The following is a 17,155-nucleotide window of genomic DNA, read 5'->3' on the forward strand; positions in this document are numbered from 1 at the left end:
AAATAAGTGAAACAGAAGGGCCTGGGTGGCTCTGTCAGTTAAGTGTCTGAGTCTTGGTTTCAACTCAGGTCATGATCTCAGGGTCCTGAGATCGAGCCCCACGTCATGCTCTGTGCTGGGTTTGGAGCCTGCTTAAGAGTCTCTCTCACTCTCTCTCCCTCTGGTCCCTCTCACCTCTCTTTGTCTCTAAAAACCACAACAAACCCCCCCCCCAAAAAATCCTCTCTCCTTCTGTTTATCTCAATTTCTCCCATCAAGAAGTGAAACCTACTTCTCCACCCCTTGGTTCAGGGCTCAGCCCTGGACTTGCCATGACCCACTGAATACAGAAAGGACATTGTCAGTTCCAAGACTAGGACTCAAGGGACCCTGCACATCCCTGCTCGTCCCTTGGAGCCCTGCCCAGCGCCATGAGAACAGCTTGGGTTAGTCTGCTAGAGGATAGGACAGTCCTGGTGTACAGATGGGTCATCCCAGTCAAAGCCTGCTCAGATCCGCTCATAGCCAGCTGACCCCCAGACACAGGAGAGAGCTGGCCAGCACCATCAGAACCACCTACCACCCTACATCTGCCCAGAGACACAAGAACTCACTCAGCCAAGACCAGAGAACTGCCCAGGAAATCCGAAGTAAGCAATAACAAGTGATAATAGCTAAAGCCACTATGTTTTGGGGTACTTCATTATCTAGCATTATTGTGGCAATTGATAGATGATACAGGAATATTGTTATTCCTATTATACATAGGATGGAACCAGAGGGTGAGTGACTTTCCTGAGTCCACACAGTTAATGTCGGACCCCAGGATTCAACATTGGCATCACTTGTTTGAGTTTCATCCACGTTGATGTTTCTTGCTGTGTAAGCTCCAACCAAAAAAAAAATTAAAAGTGACCATAATTTCAATACCCATTACCCTCTTGATAAGCAAGATGGCCATTTCCAACGTCTTGCTATTAGCACTTGCTTGAGTCAGAGGTGCCCCCCTTCGGAAAGAAAGGAAGGGGTGGATAGGATGGGGCTGTCCTGGGTGCCAGCAGAGTTCCACTTTTCCCCTGGTTGGGGGCAGGGTGTGTGCGTGAGTGCGTTCATTTGGATAAATTTATTGGGTTGTATACTACTGGGGTGTGCATTTTCTGGGCAAATGTAACATTCCCATTTAAACTTTTTTTCAAACGGGAAGAGAAGGCTGGCAGGAACGTGTCTCATGGGTTTTCTGGTTCACGCTTCTAGTGTCCCAAGGTAGATCCTAGGAAGGAAGTGCATCTAGGGCATTGTTAAGTGTTGCCACTCTAGGATCCAAAGGCTGGGCAAACCCTCCCATCCAGAATTTTCACCCACACCCAGAGCACAAAGGGTTTTCCATGGGGAAGCTGTGAGCCACAGGGTGTGGGGGGGGGGGTGGTGCATACAGCTTGGGCAAAGTAGACGAGGAAGAACAGGTCACCCCAACCGGGGGACAGATGAAGGAACAAGGCTTGGGGAGCACCAAGTTCCCTGGTGTCCATGGACTGTAGGGAGCCATGTGTGGAGACAGGGGAGCAGCAGAGGCCCACGGAGCTGGGGGCCAAATAGTTCAGTGGGGAGCCAAACGTGATGAAGCTAGGGGTGACTGAAGGACCAGACTGTTCCCTGCACCCTGGCCGGCCGCACGCCCTCCATGGAGCCCAGTCCTACCTGCCGGTAGCGCTCCAGCGTGGACACGAAGGTCCGCTGGTAGAAAAGCAGCTGCAGGCGCTCGTGAGCGTAATTGCGGCAAAGCTCTTCGAAGGTGGCCGCCCGGTCCTTGCACTGGTGCCGTGGGTTCTGGAAGCCTGGAGAGTCCACCACCATGATGGAGGCCATGGAGAGGTGGTGGGAAGAGAAGGACCTGGGGAGAGAGAGGCAAGGCCTCAAGACCACGTGGAATCATAGAGCCCAGCCGGCCCATGCCTCCCACTCCCCTATTGCAGATATGGTGAAACTGAGGCAGCACGCTGGGTGGGTGTGGGGAATCCAGCAGATCTGGCGCCAGAATGAGGCTCGCAGCTTACGGGCTCTGTGACCTGGGGCAAATTACTTAACCTCTCTGAGCTAAAGTTTTCCCAACTGTTAAATGATGGTTCTTCCAAGCCCTCACTGCCTTGGATCAATCTGATGAATCTGTCGGGATGGATAGAGGAGGGATTATTGGCATCAACATGCAGGAGTTGAGAGCTGTTGGAGACAGTCGCACAAGGGCTCCAACCTTCCCTCTGTGACAGAGCGGCTGTGTACCTTGGGAGAGCTGCCCAACCTCTCTGAGCCTCAGCCAAGAAAAAGTCAATGATGGCCACAGCCCAGAAGGACGCTGGGAAGGCTGGAGGTGATGAGACAGGCTCTGAGGGCCAGTTTAGCGGTGGGGTTCATGCTCAGTAAAGGTGGCCTGTTATTATTATTAATCATGTTGATTACCACGATTGGCCCTAGGCTCTGCAGGGCGCTTAGCTCTTCTGCACAACCTGCCAAGGTTTTCCTCCTTGGAAAGGCCAAGGATCAGCCGCCACACATGCATACGTGAAGACTGTCAGTTAATGCTCGGAAAGCCAGACATCTACGAGGTGCTCGTAGGTGGTGGGGGAGTGGGTTCTGTATCAGCGAGAGGCGGTTTAAAGGATGCGAAGGAGCAGTCACCCTCGGGAGGCTGAGGCAGCTTCTTCTGCCAGCAGTGCAATTCCCACCCCCAGGACACCTTCCTCTAAGCACACGCGAACCTCTTGGTTTCTATATGCTGTCTGTGGCCTCAGATGGCAATTGCTCTAGCAGCGGGAGAGCAAGCGGATTCCGTGTCCCAGAATCATCAGAGAACCCCAGCTGCCCTGCGCCAGACCTCAGACCTGCTAGCAGGATGTGGAAAGCCTAAGGATGCCTCCCGCCTTTGGGCAGGAGGGTGGAAAGCCCTTGCGGTGTTAGACACCCAACTCCTGGCCGCTGCAGCCTGGTAGACACATTTCAGAGACACGTCCTGGCCCACTCCAAAAAAAAAAATACCCCGGCGGCACCCCACCCTTAGCAGGAAATTTTAAAAAGAAATGGATAAGAGTGGCACAGCGGGTTATTCAGAGAAACATGGAGTCCAGCGCTCTGGCTGCCTTCCAGCCCCACCTCTCTTCACCTCCGTTAGCTCAGCTGTATAATGGGCTGGCGTCAATGATACAAGACTGGGGAAACCATGAGCTCCAGCTGTAGTCCTTACTTAGCAGGGGGACCCTAGACTGTCAGCTTTTATTGTTGGTAGTTTATGATCACTATTAGGAAGAACTGTTTACATGCATTATCCCTTTTAATCCTCGCCATGGCCCTGGGGGACAAAGCTCTTTTACAGGGCGCTGTAAAAGAAGGGGAGGTCAGGGCGCTGAACATTTGCCTTTGGGCGGCCAAGGGGGAATTTAAACCCAACTCCCCAGCTCAAAACCTCACTCTTTTCCAGCCCCTCCAAAACCCCACTGTGCTAAAGTGCCTAGGACCCGGGCTCATTTGTGTATCTGCTGTTACCTGTTGATGAGTGAGACCACGGCCGCAAAGAGCTCTTGGTACAGGCCCGAGGCCATCCCCTCCACACACTCCACACCTGTCATCTTGAGCCCTGGAGAGGGAGAGGGGGAAGGGTGGACATCCATGGTCAGGACCTTTCCTGGGACCAAGGACAACACTCTCCAGACATCACTGCTGGCCTTAGAGAAACCCCCTCCCTCACATACATCCCTCCACTGCTGAAATTACGTATCCACGCTCTTAGAACCAAGTTCAAGTGCCTTATCAGGACTGATGGGGTTCTGTTGTCACCTGGCCCTCCCTCTTCTCCAGTGAGCACTCCTGCTCATCCCTCGGGGAACAGCCCAATGTCACCACTTCAGGGAAGCTTGCCTTGATTACCACCCCATTAATCCAATTCCCACTACTACCTTGCTCCTTTCTCTTTAATTAGTTTGTGACTGAGGTATGACCAATCTACCAAAAGCCATACCTACCTATTTATAGGTATTTATACATCGTGATGAGCTTGAAGATGTCAACTCTAAGAGTTTCCTCCCTCCTTCTTTCTGCCTATGTGTGTGATAAGAACCCTTCACATAAGATCTACCCTCTAAAAAGACTCAACAGTGGACAATACAGCATGGTAACCAGTGGCTCTATGCTGCCCAGTGGACCTATTCGTTGGCTGGTCATCTTAGTCGTCTATTTTTTCATCTGCGTTCTAGTGTTCATTCATCCTGCACAAATGAAACTATGTACCTGTCAATCATTCTCTCCCATTTGGCCCTCCCCTGAGTCCCGGGCAACCACCACTCTATTCTCTGCCTCTCTGAGTGTGACTATTTTAGATCCCACATAGAAACGGGGACATGAAATAGATGATCCAGTCGTAAAAAAGAAAATCCAACCATTCCCTACAACGTGGATGAACCCAGAAGACGTTAGGCTATGTGTAACAGGCCAGACCCAGGACAAAGTCACCTTGTTTTTAAAGCACTCTGAGTTCAGTATATTTTTACCTGTGTGGTTAGTTGTTAATAATGCCCCATGCCCACCCTGTCCCGTGCCAGGCTGGGAGTGCCCCGAGGATGGGGATTGTCTCTGGGTGTGTTGGATCCCAGACCCCAGTGCCTGACACGTAGTAAGCACTCAGATAATGTTTGGTGTTTCCCCCTTTCTGGAGGGAAGTTTGGCAGTTCTGTGTCAGAAGCTATCAAATATTCGTATGCTTGGACTTCATAATTTCACGCTCGGGCTTTTATCCTAATGAAATATTCAGAGAAACAAAGATTTCTGGGTACATATGTTCTCCCAATTGTTGATTAAATTGGATGAAAATCGCCTTTTTTGAAACAACCTGAATATCCAACAATAGCAAATGGGTTAGACAATTTGTAGTCCATACAAAGGAGTGCTTAAAGCCAGGCATGGACGAATATGGAATGAGAGGGAAAAGAGCCTACCTGTCACATTAGGAAGAATGAAAACGCTTCGCAAACGATTAATATAGTCATGGTCTCGATTTTGTTTAAACACAAAGGCGGCCTGTTAAAATTAGCCAGCCTTGATGAGGGTGCGTGGAACAAAGCCGAACGAGAATGTGGGAGGGGCGGGTCACATCGGAAATCCTGACCCTTAGGTGTTGCTTCCATCCACAGCATCGGAAACACGATTTCCACATCTGCACTGTGGCTGGAGACAACAGTCCTGCTTGTACATTCCAGGCAGCCTGCTGCAGCCCCAAAGCACTTCCCTCCCTTCTGTTAGTTCCAGCCCCCGCAAACCTGGGCCGTTGCTAGGCAACCCACAGCCTCTCAGCATCTCTCCTAAGCCTGCTGGTCCCCTGTCTGCTTCACACCTACCCTTGATACCTTGGCCCAAGAGGTAATTAGTGTTAATGTCTGAATGCATGTGCACGTATGCTCATGTGTCTGTGCACATCTGTGTGTTTCCTGCGGTGTGTGTGTGTGTGTGTGTGTGTGGTGTGTCTGCACATGTGCATACATGCCTATGAGGTGTGTGTCCATAGGCATGTTGTGTATGTGTGCTATGTATGTGCTTGTGGGGCGTGTGCGTGTGTTTCAGAGAGGAGGAGGAACCATAAGTGGACTACAGCTCATACCTGGACCTAGAAGCAAACAAAAGGCTTCCAAGCGACATTAGCCACCAAGTTGAGACCCCTAGAGTGGAGCAGCTCTGAGGAACTAAGGGGCCTCTAAGAGATGAGTCCCAAAATCACAGTTCAAAACAGTGCGACCCACTAATTAATGCCAGACTCCGAGGTCTCTGGGACAACCACTCTTAGTTCCGAGAGACTCCTGGGGCCCCAAGGGGGTCCCTCTGCCCTCACCTCCTGCAGCTAAAGCATCTGATGGGTGATGGCTACAGATTTGGGACCCAGCAGATCACACTCCTGCAGGTGCCATGCAAGGCCATTCAGCTTTCTCCCGCATCAGTTCAAAGCACCCCCATTCCTCCAGCCACCTAGGCTAAAATCCTAGAAGCTGTCCTGATCCCTCTTTTCCCACCTCCTCCCTCAGGCCCGTGCTATCCTCTCTATGTGTGAAGCAGTCCCACCCAACCCAGCTCCACTACCATGTCCTTGTTCAAGCACCAGCATCTCACCAGGCAATTTTGTAGGTTCCCATGTGGCCTCCCTTCTCCGAGTCATTCCCCAGGCTTCCCCCTGCCTGAGCCATTCAAGGAACAAGTCAAATCATGGCATTCCCTGCCTGTGTCCCTGCATGGTCTCTCATGGGTCTGAGCATAAAAACCACAGTTTGCAGAGTCCTCCCTGAGCATAAAAACCATAGTTTGCATAGTCACCCCATCACCTCTCATCTACTGGCCTCATCTACCAGCCTCCTAGGCCCTCTAGCCATCCTGGCTTTATTTCTGTGCCTCAGACTGGAAGGCCAGTCTTCCCCCGACAAGGTAGGGGCTCAATAGATATAAGAGCCAATGGAAAAGTGTTGGCCCCTTGGCACTGCTCACCACAGGCCACCCTCCCAGGTGTCAGCAGAACCTTCAGAACCCTGTACAGCGCCAGGTGGCCATAAGAACCACGCATACAGGAACCAAGTCCACTTCTGCCCACAGGGGCCTCCCCTGCACCTAGAAGGTCCACATATAACAGGTCCTGATGAGTAAGTGAAGGTATGTTGGAGCTTCCATAGGGCCTGGCCTGGGGGGTACCCAGCCCACCCAGAGAGGCAGCAGCACGGCACCTGAGTTGGTCTCCTCTTCCTCAAGGCTCCGTCGGCTTGGCCCAGATGTCACTTGCTCGATGATCTTTCGCAAGTGGTGCTTGAAGGTGGCCGTGTTCAGCTCCTCGTACTCACAGCCCAGGGCCTCAGCTGCGTGGTTTGCCCACTCAAACCGCATGAACTGCTTCCGGCCCACTGCGGGAGGAACACAGCACAAGTATGGTGGTAAAGTCCTGGGTATGGAGTGGGTGGGCTTCCAAGAGGACCTCAGGGGTCTCACCACCTCCCAACCTCTAGGCTACCCACCCTCAGCAGGGAGCCTCAACACCTGGCCTGGGCTGGGGTCAGGTTTCCCAAGAGACATGCTTATCCTACTTCCTCTCAATTTGCATTGTTCACTTTTTCAAAGCAATTAAAATGATCATGAGGACCCTCTAAAGGTGGAATTAGAGAATTGTTAGTAAAAGTGTCATCTGTCCACTCCTGTATCCACCTACCTGTCCATCCACCCACCCACTACCCTCTCCTGCCACCTACCTATACTACTGACCCAGCCACACATCCCACCATCTCACCACCCACCCATTTATTCAAAACACACGTTTGTTGAGCTCCTACTATGTGACAGGAACTGTGTTAGCCACTGGGAGATCAATGATGAGCAAGACAGACAAGGTGCCTGACCTCCTGGAGTTTACAATCTATTGAGGGAATAAGACAATAAACGAGTAAACAGATAGATGAATAAGATAAATTCAGGTGAAAATATTATAAAGTTTTTCCCCTTAAGGAGAAAATAAAACCAAGAGATGAAGTCAAGAGAAGCTGAGAGCATCCCTGTGGATCCGTGGTTGTCAGAGAGGGCTCTGTCTGAGGATGGGATATCTGAACTGGGTTATGAAAGGTGAGAAGGAGCTGGCTACCTAAAGAACCAGGGAAGAACTTTAGGGGTCAAAGGGGGAGATTGTGCAAAGGCCCTGAGGTAGAAACAAACACAGTGTATCCGAGAAAGACCAAGAAGGCCAGGTGGTTGGAATGTAAGGGGTGGGTATGAGGAGGAACCAAATGAGATTGAAGAAGCAATGGGGAACCACTTTATGAACTATTATAAGGCCATTTAAGATTAACAACAAAGATTATACAACCCAAACAATGCTTACAGCCAAACATTAAATAAAAAACAAATTAGAAAACTATACTAGAGAATGATGTCAACTCTGCAAACCATTCTAAATTATAAAATAAAATAATAAGGGAAGCCGGGGTGTCTCAGTCGGTTGAACATCCAACTCCTGATTTCAGCTCAGGTCACGATCTCAGGGTCGTGAGATCAAGTCCCACATCAGGCTCCATGCTAAGTATGGAGTCTGCTTATGATTCTCTCTCTCTCCCTCTGCCACCCCCAACTTGCTCTCTCTTCTTTCTCTCTTAAATAAAAAAGTAAGTAAATAAAATAGTAAAAAGGAAATGTTTCCAAATATCAACAGTCATAGCTGGCTAAAGGGATTTTGTATTTTCTAAATTTTCTACCGGAGTTGTGCCTTCATTTTTTAATCCAAATAAAAAAATTAATGGCTGATTAAAACAAATAACAGTGCCATCGTTAAAGAATTTCCTCCCATTGTTTATCTCCCCATAAATGTATTTCCTTCTTTGAAATAAAAATCACAGCTGCCGGGGCGCCTGGGTGGCTCAGTGGGTTAAAGCCTCTGCCTTCAGCGCAGGTCATGAGCCCAGGGTCCTGGGATCGAGCCCCGCATCAGGCTCTCTGCTCAGCAGGGAGCCTGCTTCCCTTCCTCTCTCTCTGCCTGCTTCTCTGCCTACTTGTGATCTGTCTTTAAAAAAAAAAAAATCACAACTGCCAACAGATTTTTCAATCCATCAGAAAGAGATTATAAGGGCCAAGTTCTTTGAGATGACCTCTTGAAGAATCAGCCTGGTTTAAGGCAAAACTGGACATTTGGACAAGGGCTTTATGTGGGACTCACTACTCAAGGAAAAGGAGCTCTGGCCCTAGGTCACTGAGGGGCCACAAACAGCCATGCTTATTGACAACTGCCTCAGTGCCAGCTACTCAGCTCTGATCATCACAAGAGACGATTCCCATTTTATAGATGATAATACTGAGTCTCAGGAAGTAACACAGCTAATAAAAAGTCCTGCCACTTGCAAAAATGATGAAGGAGGTGATGATGGTGGTGAAGAAAGCAGTCACCATTCACTGACCCCATTTTATTCAACATGTCATCTTTGTGCAGCTCAGGGCTTCTGGTGTCAGAAAGTCTGCATCAGAGTCCCAAGTGCAACCCGTGAAAAAAATTAGTACATGTTAGCTGTGATTACTTCTTATCATCATCATCATCATCATCATCATGAAATCCTCACAAAGGTCTTCTTGTTGTTCTCATTTTACAGATGAGAAAACTGACTCAGAGACATCACCAGAAATCAGATGGATACAAAGTACTAGAACTACTACTTCACCAAAGTCAATCCATCAAATACCTCTTTTAGGAAATCTGCCATATCTTTGTGACCCTAGATCAGACTTTCTTTAAAATGGACTCATTTATCTTTTTCACTCAACTAAATACATTGTGAAAGGGAATGTTGTAGTATTATCTTAAATGAGAACCCCTCTGCTGGAGGGAATCATTGAAAGAATGGTTTCAACCCCTCCCATGTGAAACAACATTCTGCCCATGTTCCCCTGGGGAGCCATCTTTAAGGTTGGAACCTTAAGGGAGTGAGGTGGTGTTGAGACCATCTGGACTAAATATGTGACTCTGTATAAACTTTTAAGATTTGGGGAGGAGGTGGGTGCGGAATTGCACAGGGCGGGCCAGTGGAGGCTAGCCTCGTATACAAGTTCCCTTGCTTATTTCACATGCTGCCTACCAATCTGGAGTGGTCTGCTGCTTTCTTTGACCTCCCCTTCCCCTCCGTGAGCTGGGGTCAGTTCGCAGACCAACACCATTATCACCTGTCACAAACAGAAAGGAGAAATAAATACAATATGAGCACAAAAGTATCTTTAGATTCTAACTAGATACAGTTACCTGGGAGCCAGTGTTCCGGCTCTCTCTTTGTCAAAATGCAAGATTAGCGAGTATTAGAGATTTTAAAGATGTTAGCCCTGAATGAGACTTCTCTCTTCCTCTGATGGGGGTTGCAAGGGAATTAAAATAAGAGATAGTGTTCTAGGTGGGCGATGTCCTGTCGCTCTCCTGACCTATCGACCCTCTTCTGCCACTCTCCAAAATATTCCCCCCGCACGCCACCTGCAGTGACCTTCTGTACCTCTCTGAGCTGGGGAGAAGTCAGGAAGGAAATTGGCAATGGCTCTTTGTGAAAAGAGGAGCAGTGAACGGACTCAACCCGACTCCAAATCCTGCCTGACGAGGGGGTATTTTCCCAGTGCGCTCGCTGAGGACACCCTGCTGGGAAAATCCAGGAAGCGCACAGGGAGCTTTGCCAGGAAAATGTACTTTGTTTCCAGTTCCCTGAAGGCTGGCTGGTTCACAAGATCCAACCCCATGGCTTCTTCGATCTTTGTTCAGACACGGGTGGAATCCAAAACCTCTTCAGTGGGGCCTGAGAAACGGACAGAAACATGAACACTGGACCAGACAGAACCTGAGTCCCTTTCCTGCCTTCTGCCATTCCCAGCTCTAGTCTTTGGACAAGTTGCACTGCCTTTCTGGGCCTCAGTTTCATCTTCTGTAAAATGGAGTCATAAAACCCCAAGCACTTCCTCACTGGTATGCAAGGATGGGGTGACAAGTTTACACTTACATGGAAAATTCCCAACAGAGTGCGTGGCCCTGAGAAGGCATTCAATAACATTCTAGTCCCTACTCTACCTGTGAAACCCAAGCGGGCACCACTCACCCAACAGGGACTGTTTCATTCTGGCAGCCACAGGGACTCCTCCTGCAGATCTGTCTATCCGTGGCTTCGCAAGAGGATTTGGGGGACAGATGACAAATCAGCACACTCCAGATATGGGCCATGCCCCAAGGATTCTGACTCAACTCCACAGAACGGTGGACACATATTGCCTGAACACCTCCCACCACCCTACGCCAACGCCAAGGACAAAGCTGTCCTCGGAATGCTGCCGGGGTTGGAGATCCCTGCCCGAGGGATGCTCATGGACAAGATGGCTCCCTTTCCTGAGAAGCCATCACTTGATGAACAAGGACAACCATCAAGCAATGGCACGTCATGTGCCAGGCACTGTGCTAAGTGCTTCATTTGCCTCTTCTTTACTTTCATCAAAAGCCTCTGAGATTATTCAAAGACATGGAACAGACCCAGCAAGGTCTAGCCCCTGGTCCAAAGCCGCACAGGGAGTAGTGGCCAAGCGGCAAGATTCCCAGGCCCCTGTGCGGATCTCAGACCATGCAGTAACCGCCTGCTGGTTTGCTCCAACACAGTCTGTATGTTCATCCCTCTATCCGGATCAGAGCCAGCGCCAGGAAGTACTCAATAAACATTTGTCAAGTGGGTGATTAAACGATGGAAGGAAATCAAGAAAGGAATGAACATTTCTCGATGATGGCCAGCCCTGCCTACTTTCCCTCCCCACTTCTCCATTAAGACTGGGGAGACAGCATCTCTGTTCTCCTCTCCCCATGGCACTTGCCATCGGAACCTTTGAGACAGCCTTTTGTACTGGAAAAAGATCAAATACGAGACCAAACAAAAGTGAGAGAGGCCGAGAGACAGAAATGGAAACAGAGAGCCAGGACGGAGCTGGCTCCGAGGAGCGTGCTCTTTGTGGGGCGGGTATGTGGATTTCCTCCTGCCTCTAGCCCGCTCCACAGGGGATCACACACCCAATTCAGGTGCTTTCCTGTCACCCACTAGGAGGTAAGGAGCCTATGCCCAGAAAGATGCCAAAGCTAAACGCAGAGATCATTTCAGGCTGGTGTATTTGGCTGCCCTGGTGGGAACCAGGACCCTGTGGCAGGTAGAACTACAGTCTGGCTTCTACACACATCGTGCAGGGATCTTCTCCCTCTCCTGCAAGCATTGCACAGGACGTGTGCTGTTGAGCAGTAGGAAATGTTCCCTGGCAGCCCACCCATTATCCCGCCTCTGTATCAGCCACCCAGGAAAAAGAAATCAGAATGCACATGTTTGACAGCATCACAAAGGGGGCCTTAATATCACATCAGCCAGCGGCACACGCTGTACACCTAGCCCATGCCAGGTGCTGGGCTGAGCGCTGAACACTGCTGCCTCATTTAATCCTCCCCACCGCCCTGCGAGGTCAACAGTAACATCACCCCTTGAATTACGAGAAAACTGAACCTCAGGGTAACCTTCCAAGGCCGTGAAGCTGGTGAGGGGCAGAGGCAGGACTTGAATTCCAGTCTCCTGACTCCGCATTCAATATTCTAAGCACGACAGGGTGCAGAGGGGTCTTTTCTCATAATCAATATCGATTTCAAGTCAGAGTCTAAGGCAAAAACTCCAGGACCCTTAAAATCCCCCTTGGGAATCTCACATTGCCCGTAGCATACAGTACTGTAGCTTATCTTCACAAGTCCAGCACAACAAGTTTTCCCACGGGTGGAACAAGGAAATGGGTGGCTTGCCTTTGGGGGCTATGATTTACGAAAAGAAATGCACCCGTAACCTCCAGCCTCGCGTTTGCTTTGCACGCGTGGTTGGATTTACATAAACACAACGCATGTATGATTGGAACCACCCACCCCTGAATCTGTTCTCTATTAAAAAAAAATTATGTGCAAATGCCAAGTCTGTTCTGATTCTTAGTGACAGATGGTCTATGCATCTCACCATGGCCTGGAGGACACACACCCGAGAGTGTCTATGCTGAGGGAAAGGACAGTTGTGTGACCTTGGCTGATCTTTCGACTACCTGCCTTGTGAGGTCTGCAGGCTGGGAGTCGTTAAGCCTGATTTTATAGGAGAAGCTACTGAGACAGAGGAAGGGATACTGCCCTGCCCTAAGTCACACAGCAAGTAAGTAGCTGACCTAGAACTTGAGTCCAGGTCTCCGACCCCCGGGTCAGCAGCATGGGTTTGGGGCGGTTCTGGTACCCTACATAGCCCACTTTAGATTTAGCTGGAGCATACACAGGGGCTGTATGTAGGTCAAGTCAAAACGAAACAGGGACAAACTTTAGATGGCAACATGCAGGTGGGGGGGAGGCTGCAGCAGACCTGTCACAGCTCTGCCATACCCCTGGGGTTTATTGTGCTCCCTCCTCACGAGGGCATTCTCTCCTAATGGCGCTTGCTCATGCAAGGGAGGCTGGAAGGGCCATGGAATTAAAATCCTCAGCCCTCAATCAGTGACAGCAGGTGCCCTTTGAGCGGGATAACTCTGGGTGTGTGTTCTATGCTGGCCCCCCAGAGGTCTCTGGCAGGACTGAGCCCCAGTTTGCCCATAGCGATGGCTAACTTGGTAACATACCCTCCGCGGCAGCCTTCCTTCCCCTCTTCCCCTCCCCAAGCTCCTCCCAGTACTTCCCAGGATCACCTCCCACAGGAACAGTCTTGACCTTGAACCCTTGCTTCAGTAGCTGTACCCACGTCAGGTGCTAAGACTCAGAGAGGGCTTGAGAGGCTGATCACACTTAGCAAAGTTTGGTTTAGGTTTCCCTTCAATTTTTGAGGCCAAAGGACAGTTCTCTGAAAGGGACCCAAGGCTTGATAGGCTGTTATTTCTTTGTGTCTTTGTTTGTTCCTCTGTAGCCGTTTGCACATCTGGGGAAGGCCTGACTCCAGCCAGTGTGCCACCGAGGGAAGGGCTGAGTCAGAAACTCTCCATGTGGCAGAATGGTATGGAACAGAGCAAAGCGGCCATATAGCTGGGGCTCAGTTCCCCAAAGGGGCTCCTCATAGCCATCGTTCCATAGAATGTTCATCCATGTCAGTGGGAAGAGATGAATCCTGTATCATATCAAGTTGGTCTTTGTTTGCTGAAACAACTTTCTTAACTGCAGGACTTCTCAGAGCCTTTAAAGCATGTCTGATGAATCTCCAAGAAGGGAACATTCTGTTCAGACCAATTTGGCCTCAGAACACTTTTAGGAGCATCCTGCAGGTCTAATGTCCCACGAGACCCTAGTTTAGAAAACACTGGTTTAGGAGGAAGAACCCTCAATTAACCAGGCGACCCTGGACCAACAGCCTTTCCTGAGTCACTCACCCAAGGTCACTCTGCTGGTAAGAGGCAGGCTGGGATTTGAATGGAGAGGCTGTATAAAGGAGCAAATGAGACACAGAAAGAAGGTAGGAGGAAAGGAATGCAACGGGACCAGTTTCCGAGTTGCTCAAATCCACCTGCAAAGGCGGGTTTTCCCCTTTATATTCAGTACAAAAAAGAGAGAGAGAGAGAGAATAATAACATGACTGCTTTCCCTTGTGCACCACGAGTTCAATTGCTATCAATTACTGCGGCCTCCTGCATTTATTAATAACCAAGTTATTTCCCCTTCCAACAACTTCCAACAATAGCCGTGCCGTTGCTGAATTACTGAACATTATGTGACTTATTTACAATGCTGGTGCATCTGGGTCACATTTCCTCACACAGAGGTTTACAGTTCAGATGCCCGTGAAGAAGGAGGCCACCTGCAGGGAAGAGATAAGCCTAAAAGTCTAGAGATGCTAGAAGAAAAAACAGTAGACACACTGCCTGGGCTCAAATCCCTTCTCTTCTGCCTAAAGCCCTGTGACATTGGGGAGGTCCTGCCACCTCCCAGAGCCTCCATTTCCTCTTCCGTAAAATGGGAATCTCCTCCCAGGAAGTTTCAGGAAGCCTCAGTGAGGTTACAATTACAGGTCACTTAGCACAGCGTCTGTTCAATAGCGATCGGCTCCTGTAATGACGATCATGCTCTGAGATTTCTGCCCTTAAAGGGAACAAATGGGTCAGCCAGAGAAACCCCAGGAGCCCACTCAATTCAGGTAGCTGTGGCTTCCTGCCCAGGGGTGCCGAGCAAAGTCTTATTGTTGGGATCATGGAAAAGGCAACCCTCTTACAGACTGGAACGTCAGAGCCGTCCCCACCCCTCCTGCTCCTCTTCTTCTTCTTCTTTAAGATTTTCATTTATTTACTTGAGAGAGCAAGAGAGAGCACCTGAGAGCATGAGTAGGGGGAGGGGCAGAGGGAGAGTGAGAAGCAGACTCTCCACTGACCAGAGAGCCCAATGCGGGGCTTGATCCCAGGACCCTAAGATCATGACCTGAGCTTGAAGGCAGACTGTTAACCCACTGAGACACCCAGGCGCCCCTGCCCTTCCTGCTTCTTATGGTTGCTCTTGAACCTCCTTGCTGCCTCCCCTCTGCCCTCCCCACCTGAACCTGTAATTCCATCTATCTGGCTTTGGAAAAAGTTGCCATCTGCCCCAGGACCTTTGCCTGTCTGCCTAGTCTGTGCTCCCTGCAAGGCCTGGCCAATAAGCTATCTATAACCCAACTAGAATCACTCAGAACCCAACTGGAATCACTGCTCACACCGTAGAGGACAATGCACACACCACTCCCAATGATCTGGGGGACATGAGCAGGCATTTTGGAAAAAGAAGTCTCACCAGACTTGGAGCAGCATCAGATTAAACCAAGGGAAATGGGGCTGCATTCTCACGGGACTTCTCAGAACCTGGAGTATGCCAATGGGTATGGGGAATTTACAAGAAAAGAGGGCACGGGTAGGAGTCTCCTGAGCTAGTATGATCAAGAGGCTGGAGGGAAAAAACAGACATGCCATCTTTGGAGTGGTGGGAACCATGGAAAGAAGAGGGAGGCGGGACATCCAAAGACAGATTCAGACTGGCTGCAAGATTTTGAGTATGAGATGCCCTCTCTCTCCGAGCATCAGTTTCCACATCTGTGAAACGGATGACTCCTCTCCCAGAGGGTTGTTTGAAGGATGAAATGAGACACTAGATGTGAAGCTGGCTGAGAATATCCCCAGCTCCTGTGATCTGAGCAGGGTAGGGGGAAGGCACGACTGGTCCATTACTCTGGGGAATGCTAGGAGCAAAGGCTCGGGGGGGGGGGGGGGCGGGCAGCAGCAGGTGCCTGAGCGCCTGCCTGAGCCACACAGCCAGTGAGACAGGAGCCAGGATCCAAGCAGTCGTGGCTGGCCCCAAGCCAAATGCTTTCTCTACAGTCAAGTGTCCCTCAGCAAGACAGGAAGAACGGGTCACTCCACCTATCACACTGTCCTCTCTGGAGCTGCTTCCTGGGGCCCCAGGAAAGCCCAAGAACAGCTGGTGCTTCCCCAGCGCTCACCCCATGTCCAGCCCCGTGCTGAGTAAGCACATGATCTCACCAATGCCCCAGCCCCGTGAAGAGCTCTCCTTACGATCTGCATTTATTGCTGACGCCACGGACTACTCCACATCACGTGGCCTAAAGAACAGGAAGGAAGGAAGGCTTTAAGGATGGAACTCCTCGGCCCCAAACTGGGCTGCTCCCCTCCCCAAATCCACCACCTTAGATAACTTACTTGACTTCTCCAAGCCTCCAGGGACTCATCGATAAAATGGGTATAACCTTCCATGCGGGGATATGAAGATCTAATGGAATAACCAGCATGTAAATCATGTCCGGCAGAGAGTGGATTCTCAGTAAAGAGTAATAGTGAACAAGTCCATAGGGTGGTCGCGACTGTATCCAGGCTATTGGTGCACGCCGTCCCGGAATGGCGAGTCTGGGCATGTGCAGTGGAGCCATATTGATCTTCCTCCCCCCAGCCCCAGTCCCAGCCCCAACCCCCACCTCCCACACCCCACCCCCAGCTCCGCCCCAACAACAGATTAGTAGGTTCTCTGGTGATCAAGGCTTAAAGAGAGCCCAGAGAGCATCTGGTCTACCCCCATGAAGCAAGTCCTTCCCCTCTCTGAGCCTCAGTTTCTGCATCTGTAAAATGGGGCAATAGCACTCACTCCGTGAAATGGCTGAGATGGCCAAAGCTCTTAGAGCTGTGCCTCGAACATCCTAAGCCAGAGATAAGCATCAGCTGCCCTGTTATTATTTACTGGGAACAGAAGCTAAGAAGGGGGGAGGGGAGGCAGGCCTTGGCAGGGCCACCCGCAGGCGAGTGGCTCAGCCTCTGCAAAACCTGGTTGTCCAGGCGTTCCAGCCTCCCCACTCCGGCCACCCCAGGCATGGGGCCACCGGCGAGCAGAGCCTTGTAGCCGCGGCCACTTCGGGGTTTTGCCGGGCTTTTTAAAACTATAATTGTTTACATCCCCGAGCAGCCATTTCAGCTTAATGAATGAATTCAATATGCTCCAAAAACGCGGAATAAATCCTCGCCTGTGGCCCAGAATAGGCCCGGCTGCACCAGCTGTCGGGCAGGGAGCCAAGCCACCAGCAGGGGCGCGGCTGAAAAGGAGGGACTGTGTCTGCACAAAGGCAGGCAGGCGGGACTGGCCCGGGGTGGGGACAAGCCTGGGGGACGC

The 17,155-nt window shown here is 50.4% G+C and overlaps 1 protein-coding gene across 1 annotated transcript in view; it reads right to left on the reverse strand.

The window, feature by feature from the left end:
• The window catches only part of MYO18B (myosin XVIIIB), a gene marked incomplete at its 5' end in the record, with an annotated part of 220,584 nt that overhangs the window by 174,400 nt on the left and 29,029 nt on the right, over positions 1-17,155 (reverse strand). The window contains 3 exons of the mRNA XM_080821624.1: positions 1,678-1,870; positions 3,514-3,604; positions 6,723-6,896. Of these exons, the coding sequence (XP_080677750.1) occupies positions 1,678-1,870; positions 3,514-3,604; positions 6,723-6,896 (458 nt within the window). The remainder of the gene's footprint in view (positions 1-1,677; positions 1,871-3,513; positions 3,605-6,722; positions 6,897-17,155) is intronic.

The sequence above is a fragment of the Martes martes genome (genome assembly GCF_963455335.1).
Source record: "Martes martes genome assembly, chromosome: 13".
Taxonomy (NCBI): domain Eukaryota; kingdom Metazoa; phylum Chordata; class Mammalia; order Carnivora; family Mustelidae; genus Martes; species Martes martes.